The sequence below is a fragment of the Taudactylus pleione genome, unplaced genomic scaffold, assembly GCF_031769625.1.
Source record: "Taudactylus pleione unplaced genomic scaffold, aTauple2 ptg000019l, whole genome shotgun sequence".
In the NCBI taxonomy this organism is placed as follows: Eukaryota; Metazoa; Chordata; class Amphibia; order Anura; family Myobatrachidae; genus Taudactylus; species Taudactylus pleione.
In genome coordinates, this window is record NW_028284421.1 from 38,710,828 (window position 1) to 38,726,169 (window position 15,342).

Below are 15,342 nucleotides of genomic sequence, written 5' to 3' on the forward strand. Positions count from 1 at the left end.
TGTGTCATTGAAATACACAGCAGCACAGACGGGTCTCACTGACCCATCTGTGCTCTGTGTCACTGTCAATCACACAGATGCATGTAGCACGGATCTCACGAGTCCGTGCTACATGCAAATGAGCACCATAATGCTGATTGGCTGAGAGCCGTGACAGACGGCTCTGTCAGCCAATCAGCACTTTGCCCATTAAAGGCAAAGGCATTTTTTTTTAAATGGCCGCTCGAGGCAAAACCTCGAGATCCGACAGCAGATCTCGAGGTTTTGCCTCGGGAGAGGGATCCGGGGCAGACAGGGAGATCCGAGCTTGGGCTCGGATCGCCCCGGATCCCCGAAGTTTGGGTGGGTTCGGTTCTCAGGGAACCGAACCCGCTCATCCCTAATATATATATATATAAATAGACACTGAAATGCCCCTAGGACAAATCACAGCACGGCATTGCAGGACTTTCAAAATGATGTGTTGGTTTAATTCAACGTTTCTGGGCTATCAAGCCCCGTCGTCAGGAATACCAAGTAAAAATAAAGACAAAAAAAAAAAATTCAGTGACTATTTATACCACAATATTTGCAAGGGCACGCAGGCTATTTGTTCATGTCAGAGTGAGTGTCGGACCTACAGTACATATATATATATATATATATACACACACATACACATACCTTGGTGTGGTGTAATTTACATCATGTCAAGAGGGTGGGGCCCTGACATTATGTAAATTACACCCCGTTGCGCCGCTCACTTTCACTTCTGGGGTCACCAGATCGCAAAAGAATTGCGCCCTTTTCTGGGACCCGGGAGGCTCTCCCCTTAATTCTGGCGTCGCCGGGAGGTTTTGCAAGAGTGTGCAAATATTATATAAAAGTGGTTTATTATGTAACTGAATTACTATATTGCTTATAAATCATATTTTGGTAATAGTTTCAGTGAGATTTTAACTATATTTAAACATTGACAAATGTACTTGCTAACTCGGCCATCTAAATATAAGGAACGGTACTTTTTTTTTATTGTGAGCAAACATTTAGCCCAGCCCGGAAATAAGAAGCAGCATAATTGTGCGCAGATATTTCTTACACTGGATGGGAGTGTAAAATACTGTATATGCATATCTACTGTATAAAGCACGGAGCATCGCATTCAGTCACCCACATACAGCAAATTATTTACACGCATCCTGAATGGGCTGACAGCCGCCCCTTATCCTCGGTCCCTGATTGGACGGACCATGGCGCTGGAGGAAGATGTAGGGAGTTATTTGGAAGACACTTGTTTTCTGGGCTGCTGCGAAATGTGAAATTAAAACTTTACAGAACAAAGTGGGTGGTGCAAATAAACCCAGGGGCAGTGACTGAAGTAACTGTGAAGGTGAAGGTGAAGGTTCCCAGCAGAGACTCCCAGACAGAAGGATCCAAGTGACAACAACCTGCTGGAGAGAAAGCAGAGAGACCACATACATTTAGGGGAACTTGGAGAGAGGTGATCAGCCGGGTGCTGCTTCAGAGGTAAGATTATTTATCTTTGGAAAGAGAAGCTAATTAATACACAGAATGTATTGCTAGTAAATAAAGCATACATGAATACTCTGATAGTGACAATTATTAGGATAGTTCTGCTGTCGCCACACTGCCTCTATATATCCTCCTGTTGCACCTAGGACTAGACTAAAGTCCGCAGGCATGTTCTGCCTTTACTCTGGCACTGCAGGGGTTACTATAGTGTAGGACAAGAGGCAGCCCAGCAATCAGAATTCATGTACAAAGTTTTCTTTAAATTACATTTATAAACTATTTTGGAAGTTATTAATTCTCTTACTAAAACTAATATACTATAATTACCTAAGATGATTGAGGAGATCATCCGTGGCTAGGAGACATTTCTAGTTACTGCAGAATTATCCAAGCAGAATGCCCTGGATATTTATAATAAAGTATTCCCACTGATCTGCTTGTTGTTCGAGGGCGTAACATTTGGAGCTCTATTCAGCATTGGTGCCGACGTCATCTTTGTTTTCCTTGCTATTTAGCATTACCCCTTGTAGGGACAGTGGTTGCGTTAACACGCCGTCCCTGCGTAGTTCCCAAAACAAACCTTCCTTTTTTTGTTCTGCGTATGCTCTGAATTCTAGTCGGTCATGTACTTAACAGTACGAATAGTCTCCTTCCCTGCAGTGTAGTCAGCAGCAAGCATGTCCAGCTCCAGCCTCAAAAAGTGTCTAAATTGATTAGAACTGAGGGCCTGATTCAGAGCCGGACGCTATTTGCGCTCGCTCGTCCAGAAAAAGGGGCTGGCTATTTAAATTGACCGTTCGCTCTTTGCGGTCTGTTGACGCCTCTGTGTCTGAACGAGCGAACAAAACATGCTGTCTTTTTTTTGTAAAAAACGCCCCCTGGCCGCTCGCATCCTACGTCATCTCCGCTATTTATTTGATTAATCGAGTACATCGAAAGGCGAATGAACTGCTCGCAGTGCTTGTGGTTGGATTTTCCTACCGCAATCATGCGAGCAGTTCAGGCTAAGAAACAACCAAGTGACGTGGTCGATGACGCTGCTTTGTTAATTATGCACACCCTTAAAACGCCCGTTTTGACCGTTTGGCACGCCTGCGTTCGGATCACCACTCCCCGTTTTCAAGCACCTTCCCCTGTTACCATCCACAAACGCCTCATTCTGTCACTCAAATTAGCAGGCATTCGCTATTTTGCGAGCACATGAATTTCGACCGCACTGACTGGTTTGTGCATGCGTATTACGAGCCGTACGCATGCGCAGTTGTGCGAACCGCTTGGAGCGAACGAGCGGCCGCTTATGAGCGGCTCTGAATCAGGCCCTGAATGTGTACATATACACAAACACAATTATATATATAAAACCACATAAATATAAAATGTATATAAGTGGAAATGCTCGTTTCCGCATTATTTAGGTATAAAAATACATTGCCGAATAGAGCCCTTGATGATGCTTCAATTTGCATGGGGTATTTTCAATTGACAAACACATAAATCCGTTTATGTGTCTTTGGGCCTGATTCAGAGATGTACACAATGCAGATTTTTATGCAGATTAAGCAATTGTTTGCCATGTATCGCATTCCAGTGCTTGGTGTATATACGGTAAGTTGCCAAACCCTCAGAATTTGTAATTTTCAGAGGTTTAACTGCAAAAAAAATATCGATGCATCCCATTCAGGGGGGCCCATTTATTAATGATCGCATTTTGCTATGCGATCAGGGCATCCAGTACCGCGCGTGATCGCATTGCAAAATGCGATCATAGCGGCTGGATGTATGTACCGGCACATGCAGGGAGACGGGCTGCACATGAGCGGCGCCCATTGCCGGCGGAGGGATCTGGGAGCTCCCTCCGCCAGGCTGACATGCGGTAAGTCCCCATAGACTACAGCGGCTAACGCTATCTTCAGATGGAGTTAGCTGCTGGGGCCAATTTCGGGAATTGGGGGAGGCGGCTGCCGGCGGCAATGGAGGGATCGCAGCAGGTATCGGAGACCTGCCGCGGTCCCTCCTTCATACATCCAGGGGATACTTAGTATTTGAGGTAAACCCCCGAAAACAGGTGTTTTCGGGGAATTTACCTCAAATTAACTTTGATAAATGGGCCCCAGAGTGTCTACAAAAAAAATCAATGGCCATTACTACTTACGGATTCATTCAGGACACTTTCATCTATTTTATACATAAATGACTCGATTAATTTTGGATGGGCCACAGAGTTCCAGGACAGTGAGGGTTTTTAGGAACTGGAGCAGAAAAGGACAATGATATATAGAAACATTTACTCTCATGCTTATGTATTTCAGATGGAGTCCATGACCGTTGCTGGAAGTGAAGGTATGATTTGGGGGTTGGGACACTGTATGCTACATGCATCAGTTACATGGTACTGTAGCTCATATTAAAATTTCTAGTTTTTTTTTTTAATCTCCTACAGAGTATTTTTTATGTATTTTATCAGTATCAAGACCATGATGAACTTAATGCAGATAACAATTTAATTGGGATATATTACTATTGTTAGACACAACATGCCAAAAGCTTTGTTCTCTGGTATTAGCTATATTAAGGATGAGAGAAAACAAGAAACTGCGGCTTAATAGAGGAAGTGCCTGTGGGCCTGAATCAGAGCCGGACGCTCTGAAAAACCACTCGCTCTGAATCAAAGCGTTTTTTTTCTTTTTTGTGCGGACACGGTGTACAACCAGGCAGGGCTCGTTCTGCAAATACAGTCACTTTGTGTGTGGCTACCATGCGAATAAGACACAACAACATTTTGGAAAAAAGTATGGGAACTGCTACCCATGGGATTGTCTAAGCACAAATCCTAGGTGAATGTGGACATATGTATAGGTTCAAAAACCAGGGGGCTAATGTAATAGAGTGAGAATGTTTTGTGCGAGTCAAACTCACACATTCTCCCACATTTAGAATATGCAAGTTTGTCCCTCAACTCGCAAATGTAATAAGGTGCGAGTAATTGGATTCCATTTTGACTCGCATGCAAATACATGCAAGTTAAAACTGCGGGTAAACTCGCACCTTGTAATGCGACTTTCATTACAAGGTGCATTTTACACAGAGACATGCACAGATCAGTGAGATCGTGTACGAGTCAGTGTTTTAAAAAAAAGCTATAAACCTGTAAAAAGAAAAAAAAAAAAAAGAACGTGGTGTTCCCCTTTAAAAGCACAACCAGCCAGTCCTAGCTGTGAAAATAAGGGGGGAAATAGTTGTAGGGCTCCACCGTATTTTCATCAACCAGCACCAGGATCAGTGAGCCAGTTCTGGTTGAGGAAATACAAGTGACAAAATGAGTAGGGGTCCCCCGTATTATCTACAACCAGCATTGGACTTTCTAGCGGGGATGTAATGTCACAGCCGTTAGACCCACTTCACGGGGTCCCCCGGCCAAAGCATTATCAACCCACGCTAGTCAGTCCAGGCTGGTGATCCCTGGGGAGGTGGGGACCCCCCAATAAGGGGTTCCCCCTCTCCAGGGCACCCCAGGCCTGGGCTGATAGCCCCGGACTATCCCCGGCACTCCTGGGCAGCGGTTGCCTGGTTGATTAGGTGAAAAAAAAACATTAATATTGTCTTTTACAGGAGATCTAGAAGTCCCAGCAAGCCTCCCCCGCATGCTGGTACTTGGAGAACCACTAGTACCAGCATGCAGGGCATTAAGCACCCTCTGTTACCTCTAGCTCACCAAAAGTCCAAAAATTATCCACATGGATTATTTCTATGTGTCATTATTTTATGTATTATATTGTATGTGCCATTCTTCATGTGCTTTATTTTTTTTTTTAGTAATGATTGGTTAATAAATATCTTTTATTCCCTACATCCTTAATGGATTGTGACGCCTTTGTCTGGGACGTATTTTGATATATTGAGATTTACTGGTTTAGGGGGTGAGGTGTCCCCCGTTTATATGTCTAAGGCAGCCTAAACCCCTGTTTTTGCGCACTGGTGGATATATTTCTTATATAATAGTTACTCTAGCTCACCTGCAAAAGAAAATGTAAAAAAACCACAGAACACAGGGCCTGATTCAGAAAGGAATGCAGTTGCTAATATTCACGCAATCGTCCGATTGTTGCGTTCTGCACATGCATATGCATCGCAGTGCGCATGCGCGAATTTGCAATTGCTATCAGGAGTGAGATTACAGAGGCTACGCAGACCCATAGCAGAGTGATTGACAGGAAGTGCCGTTTGTGGGTGGTGAAGGGGGGGTGGTCGAGTGAATGCAGGCATGCCAGTGCGTTTCAACGCCGTTGCAGGGCCAAGCATAAATGATCCACTGCGTGGCCATAAGCAGCCATAGCACTGATAGCGTGCGTGGCTGTTAGCATATTCTGAGTAAGGTCAGGGCTTGTGCATGTGTGTTTATGGGTCCAATGTTACTCAATTGTACCGATTGTTTCGCAATGTTACCCTAGTATACGGATGTGAGTAAGAGGAACTGCGCGTCCTGATGTCAGGCTGAGATCGCAATGCGAATGCAAACATTTAAATAGCACCATTGATATTAGCAACTGCGTTGCGTGCGTATAAGCAGAATTGCAATCCGTATTGAATCAGGCCCACAGACACCAAAGGTTTTATTATTTTATTACACATGCACTCACACTACATACTTACCCTGTCCCCTTCTCCAGTAGAATCCAAGATCGGGACCTGTAAAAAAAAGAAAAAATCCATACTCAAATAAACCCTTGTGTCATGTCTGCTTCTTTCCATTAAGGCATCCACTGTCTTCTGAAAAAAACCAAAACCAGATAAAACTGGACCTAAGGACGGTTCTTCGCAAATGACGGCTCAGCCGCGGCATTTCACATAGAAATGTATTGGCTGAATGTTCATTGGCTGGGAGAGGCGAGTCTCCGCCTCTCTCAGCCAATGAGAGGTTCCCACCATTGCCTTCAATGGTGTGAACCGCTAGATTACCAAGCTGCTTCTATCATTGAAGTCAGTAGCAGTTACTGTAAAGCTTATCTGACTGGTTCATCCTGTTCACTTGTACCGCAGTTGTACGGGGGTTATGATGACCTGTTTTTCACGGGTGTTCTGGAGATGCATGTTAATGGGAGGCATCATATAAGGTCAATATAGAGATATACCAATATATTTTGCTATATCTCTATATACTCTTTTGTTTCAGATTATAATTTAATGAATACATTTTAGTACACAAATAGGATACCAACAACAAAGATTGTTTCCTGTGTAAGTTTAATTTAAGTCAGGACAGAGTCAGTGATTGCGAAATACGCGCTATAGCGCATTTTTACGCGATACAGGAAGTGAGTTTTTAAAAATGACCATGTCCCTCACTTGTGTGCTCGCCGCAGAGCTGCACATCACCCCTGGAGGTGATTGGCTGGGGAGATGCTGCTGGCGGTGACTGGTTGCTGCAGCACACGTGCAGCGGGCACAGCAGGCAATCACAGCCAGTGGCGTCTTGTCCAATCATTGCCGGCAGTATTCACCAATCAATCACCGCTGGCGGCTGTGCGTTCCACCTGACGTCTGTGCTGCTCCCGGTGTACGGATGCCGGATCATGGTTCCTCTTTACTTATCCTCGGGTAGTGAATAGATCCCCTTCAGTAAAAGAACCCCAATGTCATCCTTCGTCTGTGTGACTGCTGTGTGGGCAGTATCACTTTTACTGGCAGCAGGTAAATGGTACTTATACTTATTATAATAGAGGAGGAAATACAGCTGCAGCACCCACTAGTGTCCTGTTTGATTACATGGGCAGACTGACGTGTCCTATTATAATAATAGTAAAGCAAACTATTGTATCCCTTCTGCTCTCCTGTGTAGTCTCCTCTCCCACCCCTGTTCCCTTCTGCTCTTCTGTGTACTCTGCCCTCCCACCCCCTTTCCACATTTCTGTACTCATTCTGCTCTCCAGCTCCAATGTGCACCCTGTACCTCTCTCCCCATGGCTGTACCCCTTCTGCTCTTCTGTTCACCCTCTTAACCTCTATCCATGTCTGTACCCCTTCTGCCCTCATGTGTACTCTCCCCTCCCACCTGTGCCCCTCTCCCCAAGTCATTCTCAGTGCAAAATATGCACTATAGCGAGTTTTTACGCACTACAGACAGTGAGGCATAAATTGTGATAAGACCCAGAAACTGTGGAGTATGACCCCAATTCTTTAAAGTGAGGGGTCCCGGGACCCACATTTTTTTTTTCATTCAGCGCAATCACTGCAGAGTGGTGTAAATTATTGAAGGGGGATTGAAAGAAGAGCACGATACTCAATACTAGGAAGTGGTGTTTTCACTGTTTCCGTCATGCGCATTTCCATATTGACCAGCATTCCTGCAAAAGGTCATACAGTTTATTTTGCAGGTCTAGTTTCTAAAACAGAGAACCTGTTTCAGAGTTGAACATACTGTAAGTGATCAGAGGTAAATGTGAATATTTGCCTATATTCTACAGTATGTGACCGCGTAGTCCCCAACCATCAGCTGATGAAAGTAGTGTCATCATCACTAGCACATAGCTAAAAACTGCTAGATCTGTGCTCAGAATTGTATGCAACTCTAAATCAATCCCTGAATGGGGACATGTGCCTAAGTATGTGACTAGCAGTGCTAGATAATGATATAGAGATGAAGTAGCATCAATAGGAATGAAGGGATTAGGATATGGAGAGATGAGATAAGAAGGTGCAGCAGACTGCAATGACGAAAAGGAAAAAATAAGGACTTTAGAGAGTATATCGTGGGTGATAAGTAGCCACAAGATGGATGTAAGTGAATAGTGTTGAAAGAAATCAGGTGAGAGGGAAAGAATTGTAACTGCATAACATTGGAAGCTGCCAACATTCCTGGTTAGCAATATGGTCACTCTTTGGTGCAAATAAACCAGTGATGTAATGGTAAAGGTTTGTCTTTGTAATAATAAATTATCCAGCCTTATGATAAACAATTAAAAGTTAATTTATTATTCCCATTGTATTTCATAGATGGCATTCCATTCTTTCAAACATGACTCTTTTTGCGGTTTGCAGCATGCTTCATCAAATGACTAGGGACAGGACTGTCTTAACAGCAGTGTGGGCCCTGGGCAAACCAATGCACTGTGGCCCCTACCCACCCATGATATGGTATGTCCACAGCAACCAATCACTGCCGGCAGCGTCTCCCAAACCAATTGCTGCTGCTGCTGCGGACACAGAACCAGGGCTGCCATCAGAAATGTTGGGGCCTGGTACTGACAATATAGGCAGGGCCCCTGGGTTCCCCTCTCCCTTTCCCTGCTACCACTAAGTCTCAGGAGTCATGACTTACCTTATCGCCTTGAAGAGTGCTCCTTTCTTCTGGCTTCTTCTCCTCCAGGTCTGGCTGGAAAGGCCCATCAGACCTCTTGCTTCCAGCAGCTGTGTGTGACGTCATGAAGTCACGCGTTCTGACTCCAAAGAGAAAAAAAAAAAGAATTATTAAACAGGGACAAAAACAGGATTTTCTGGGGGGAAAACACACATAAACACATATATATATATATATATATTATATACAGTATATAACATGTATATAATATATATAACACACATATATACACATTACCCCATACACATATATACACACTATATAACACATATGCAGTATACACACACTAACACATTTATACACTCTAACATACATACACAGGTACGGAATGAATAGCCAGCGGCTGAATAGCCTCCGATTCAAATACCGACACCAGAAACCCAATCGTCCACAATCCCGACAGGGACGGTAAGTACCCTAACCATCCCCCTCTCTCCCCTAACCCTCCCCTCGTGGTGCCTAACCCTAACCCCCCCCCTTCCCGCACCCTAACCCTCCTCGGGGGGTGCCTAACCCTAATCTCCCCCCAGGGGTATCTAAACTAACCCCCCCATCCCAGGCTAAGCATCATACTTACCCGTATACTTACCTTCGGGATGGCGGGGGTCGAGATGCCGTCGTCAGTATCCTGATGTCTTCGGGATATCGTCGTCGGAATTATGCCGGGCGTTGGGAATCCGATGTCAGTATATCGACGTCCAGGATTCCGCCCGCCGCCATATTAACCGTATACCTACATACACATATATGCACACTAACATACATAAACATACATACATACATACACACTAATACATACACACTAACACATACATACACACTACATACACATATATACACTAACACATACATACACATATATACACACTACATACACATATATACACACTAACACATATACACACTACATACACATATATACACATTAACACATACAGATATTTACACACTACATACACATATATACAGATATATACACATTAACACATACATACACATATATACACATACATACAGATATATACACACTACATACACATATATACACACTAACACATACATACAGATATATACACACTAATACATACACATATATACACACTAACACATACATACACATATATACACACTAACACTAGACACATACATACAGATATATACACACTACATACACATACATACACATATATACACACTAACACATACATACACATATATACACACTAACACTAGACACATACATACACATGCTAAAACACATACAATACATAATTATTACTTACACTTAACAGCAGGATGCAACTCCCATGATTAGGCTCCGCCCCCTCCATAATGCAGCGACTCGCTGGTGTATGGGGTGGGGCTTGTCAAGTTGACTCCGCCTTCACTGTGGTCAGCAACAGCGACTGAAGAGGAAAATTGGCCAATCGGTTCCCAGGTTGGAGCAGGCACATTCCTCCTCCTGTTAGTGCGGGCCGGCAGGCAGCGGTGGCAGGAGCGGTCCCGTCAGATTCTGCCTGTGTCAGCATCCCCGCACAGAACACACACAGTGCGTCTTCAAGCCTTGAGGCTCAAGGACCCGCTCTGTTTTAAAAACCGGCTGCAGGGGGTCGGATTGGCGGGCCTCTTGAACATTCGGGCCTTTGGGCAGCTGCCCAAAAAGCCCAATGGAAGAGACGGCCCTGACTTGGGATGGGTTCTAGCATGTAATGACCATGTGTGGTCTTTTGTGTCAAATCATATGTGATCGTTCTGTAGTGCCATGGAAAGCACATGGCTACAGCTACATCTCAGAAGACAGGTCCATGTTACTAGTGCATAAATAAACCACAAGAGAGCACCAAAAGTGTTAACTGTGAGTAACTGGGGCTTGGATTGAAGATATTCTGGGAAGAGTAGCATAATGAATGTCCTGGGGTATCTGTGGATTGGTAGCTCCCAGGAGAGCATTAAGAATGGTATGCACCTTGTCCCAGAACAGAAGTTAGTGATAAACCATTGGTGGCAAAGAATCCCCCTGTGGCCACAGTTCCTCCAGGATCTGGGGTGCCAAACATTTACTTAATCTATTCAACGTGTATTACCACCTATTATATGGTTATATGCCATTTCCTTAATCATGGTAAAATATGAACTTCTTGCTGCACCTATTCCCAACAGTACTTCTTAGGGGGAGATCCCAAAATGTGTCTAGCATAATGTTGTACAATAGAGGTATCATTCCTTTGTGTGTGGTTTTGTAGTGGCAAATTGGCTCAAAATGAGAGGCATGCCTTGAAGAGTATTCTCATTTGGGATTGATTTAGCTGTTTTGGGATTGATTTAGCTGTTTTTAGATTTACTTTGCATTCCCTGCACCGCACAAAAACACACAACATTGAGAAAAGCATGCTTGTTTATGATTCTCTGTTTTATAGTTTGATGTACTTTCCAAATTTTTACTTTGCTTCAGGACCTATTTTTTGTTGGTCCTGCAAGCTAAGCCAAGTATAAGTTGTTAATAATGTTTATTTTTCATATTGTATTGTAGTGCATTTAGCCTTTCTAGATTCTACATTTCAACTACAATTTTTTTGCCAAACAACACATGTGATTATGATTCATTTGTTTTCTTTACTTTTTTGTTGCCTCCCAAGATATTTTCCGGTTTCGTATTGCCGATATCATCGCTAAGAAGCGTGATGGCCTGGTACTGTCATCAGAGGAGATTAGACACGTGGTGAAATCAACAATGACTGGCCAAGTTCAAGACAGTCAGCTGGGTAACCAGACCAACACACAAATAACATTAAATTATGGCTAATATGCACATTCCCCTTTTATGAATGATAAGTATTGGTATGAGTTTAGTGACTTTCTAGCTATAAAGACCACTAGATGTATCCTTTGTAGCAGGAAAATCCCTGAGATCTTAACTATATCCGAGTTTGTCTGAAAGACAGGCTTTATTAGTAATTAAACAAGATAATCTTTAACAACAAATTGTAACTCAAAGAGAAATGTTTCTGACGTAGCTGCAGTGTTATGTCACCATGATCAAAATAATAATCCTAACAGTAATGACCACTTGAATAATAGCTGCTTTCTTATGAACTAATAATAACAGCAACACCCCAAATTACTGTATTTCCCCAAAATATATTTGTCTAAATTTCGGAAATGCTGTTTGGAATGACCAAAAGTTTATAGGGAACCACAGAGTAGAACACACAAGCAGAGTAGAGCATATAAGTATAATTTTAATGCCTGGGAGTCCAGTCTTAGAAACAAGAATCGTTTATTCCGGTGCCTGGTCCTACATTAGAATGGAGAATCCTGTTATGCTACGTAGTGTTAATCAGACTAGAAAAGGCAGTGGGGATCTGAATCTGCATTGGCACTTTGTAGTAACACATACAGCTAAAACAATCTAATAGCAGGTACAATAATACCTCATAAATGCTGTGAAGAGGAAACCAATTGGAGTCTCTTGTTGCACCTCCAAGTCGCCTTTAGTTAAATAACAAACAAGTAAATCATGAAATAAAAAAGAAAACTCATTAGGTTGCAACTCAGGTTAATTTGTTAAAGTTGGGGGTTGTCTATATTCATGAATTCAGCCTTTGGTGCAAAAGTGTTTTTTCCATCTTTCACATGTTTACCTGTATATTACAATTAAATGAAATATATTTGTGCTTATAAACAACATGACCAAAAGTTTGTGGAGACCTCTTAATTAATTTTTGCCCATTTCAGCCACACCCATTGCTATCAGATGCATAAAATTAAGCATACAGCCATGTAATATCCTAGTACAACATTAGCAGTAGAATGGGTCGTACTGAAGAGCTCTGTGACATTCATGACAACGACATGGGCTGCACCTTTCCAACAAGGTGATTCACCAAATGTCTGCTAGAGCTGCCTGAGAAACTGCTGTTTATTTGAAGTGAATCTATCTAGGAGAAACAATAGTACAGCCTAAAAGTGGTGGGCCACACAAGCGCGGAGAATGTGGCCGGCGAGTGCTGAAGACTGCAGCACATAGAAATAGTCTGCAACACTAACTATCGAGCTCCAAACTGAATCTGGAAGCAACAACAGCACAAGTCTGTAGCTACATGAATTGGGTTTCCATGGAGAATCAACAGCACATAAGCTTCTGATCATCATTCACAATTCTACACATCAGCTGAAGTGGAGTAAAGCACACCACCATTGGACTTTGGAGCAGGGGAAATATGGTCTTTGGACTGATGATTAACGCTTTACCATTGGACAGCCTGATGGACAAATCTGGGTTTTGGTGGAGTATGTTTTTTGCCTGAATGTGTAGTGCCAACTGAAGTTTGGAGGAACAATGGTCTGGGGCTTTTTTCATGGTTTTACTTGGACCCCTTAGTTTTAGTGAAGTGAAATCCTAAGGTTACAGCCAGCATACACTAATATTCTAGAGAATAGTGCGCTTCCTATTTTGTGCAGGACAATGCTCCATTGCACAAAGCAAATTTTGCGGAGTTTGGTATGAAAGAACTTGATTGGCCTGTACAGAGCCTTGACCTCAACCACTTTGAACACCTTTGGAATGAATGCATACTGTGAGTCAAACCTTAATTTCCAATACATCAATGCCCAGACTCACTAATGATTTTGTGGTTAAATGGATGCAAATCACCACAGCTATGTTCCAAAGGGGGAGCCCCTTTGCTGCAGAAGAGCTGCAGTATATTTTCACAGAAAAAAAGCTCTCTTTGTCCTGAAATGCAATATAACAGTTGCTCGGGTAGAATAGAATAAAAATTTAATTCCCAGGGTTTTAAAGCGCACACAAAGAAAGTTACAAAAGACATAAAGGAAATCTAAAATAAATAAAATAAGGCGGGACAGCACAGTACCCCTAATTATAAAATTTGGACATTATAGGTCAGGGGTGGGGAACCTTTTTTCTGCCGAAGGCAATTTTGATATATATAACATTATTTGTGGGCCTGGTTTAGGCCATGCCCCCTCCACGTGACGGCACATGGGGGTGGGGCCACAATCGCCGATGATTACAGCAATGCCGGAGCGGAGCTGTAAGGGCTGCTGCATAGACTCTGGCTTCAATGTGCCATTCTAGGCATCCTGCTAGCCAAATGAGGCTAGCAGAAAAAAGCTCTGAGGGTCAGACCAAATGATACCGAGGGCCTTATAAGGGCCCCGGGCAGGAGGTTCCCCATCCCTGTTATAGGCTAAGAAGCCTTGATCCACTTATTTCCACATTGCTTTTCTAAGACACTATACCTCTTTTGATTTCAGAACTGCACTGCAAAACTCTGGACTGGTAGGAGGTACCTTACTTCATACCTCACAATAGCATGAATTATTTTTAACATGAAAGAAACATGAGTGTGGTAAAAAAAAACACACACAAAAGAAAATATTTACCCACAAAATAATACAGTCTGCAATCGATTGTTATGAAATGGGTCAGGAGATTTTAGGAGAAGTGGTCAAATATAAATATGTTATAATCCAAATACTGGGTTGGCTGTGAGAGGCTTCAGACTTTTTTCACCTTTGTGTTCCTGAGATTTTCCACTCACTGCTCTGTCAGTAATTCTACCAGTGGGCACTTGATCGCTGGTTAATACTAATAGAAACAACAACAGTTGAACTTTCACCACATTGCTCCACAACCTTGACCACATAGATTTTTCCTAGTGTGTTGTTTACAGATGATAGTAATTGCAGGACAATGCCTGTGCCTGACGGTGCAGAGCTTTGTGGAACAGTAATGATAACACCTTAAATATTGGTGGGCCATTGCCAATGATTATTTTAGTGGACAACAGAATTTCTTTTTTGCAATATGAAACTTTACTTTAGCATAGAATTCAACACCATACAACTCCCGTTTTAAAAATCTATGTATATCAATACAATGAATAAATGCACACCTGCTCATGTTTATCAGAGAGATGAGCGTGTCGGTTTTGGCTTGGATCTTCCTGACAAGTACGGTTTTCAGACCAAGGCAAAAAGTCATCTTTTATGGACATTTGTGCCGAGATGTCTGTGAAAGATTACATTTTGCCTCATTTGGAGATCCAAACTTGGAAGATCCAAGCCAAAACCAAAACGCTCATCTCTAGTTTATAATAGCACAAATAATAACATCTAAAGTTTTATTCATCCTGATTACCAAAATGAAGAATCTTTAGCCACACAGCATTAAATTATTAAAAGTCAATGAGGTAGATTCAGTTAGATGCGCAAGCTTCTTGTGGCTTTGCATGTTATGTCAAAAAAAGCTTATGTTAGCCTTCCGTCACTGTCAGATATATCTATGTGCAAAGCAAGCTGCTGATTCTAATAAGACCTGCCCCTATCAACATTGCAATTTTTGTTGTTTTAGTAATTACAGAAATTAATATTTATTGGAAAATAAAAATAAGTATATACAGTGGGGTTTTTTCAGATGTTACTTAGTGGTATACAGTAAGTAACTTTGTTCA

The 15,342-nt window shown here is 42.5% G+C and overlaps 1 protein-coding gene across 1 annotated transcript in view; it reads left to right on the forward strand.

Annotated features, from left to right (window-relative positions):
• The first annotated feature begins 1,220 nt into the window (after positions 1-1,220).
• Positions 1,221-15,342, forward strand: part of TYMP (thymidine phosphorylase) — a 73,081-nt gene continuing 58,959 nt past the window's right edge. The window contains exons 1-3 of the mRNA XM_088447245.1: positions 1,221-1,506; positions 3,822-3,852; positions 11,503-11,628. Coding sequence (XP_088303371.1) covers positions 3,822-3,852; positions 11,503-11,628 — 157 coding nt within the window. The 5' untranslated portion in view covers positions 1,221-1,506. The remainder of the gene's footprint in view (positions 1,507-3,821; positions 3,853-11,502; positions 11,629-15,342) is intronic.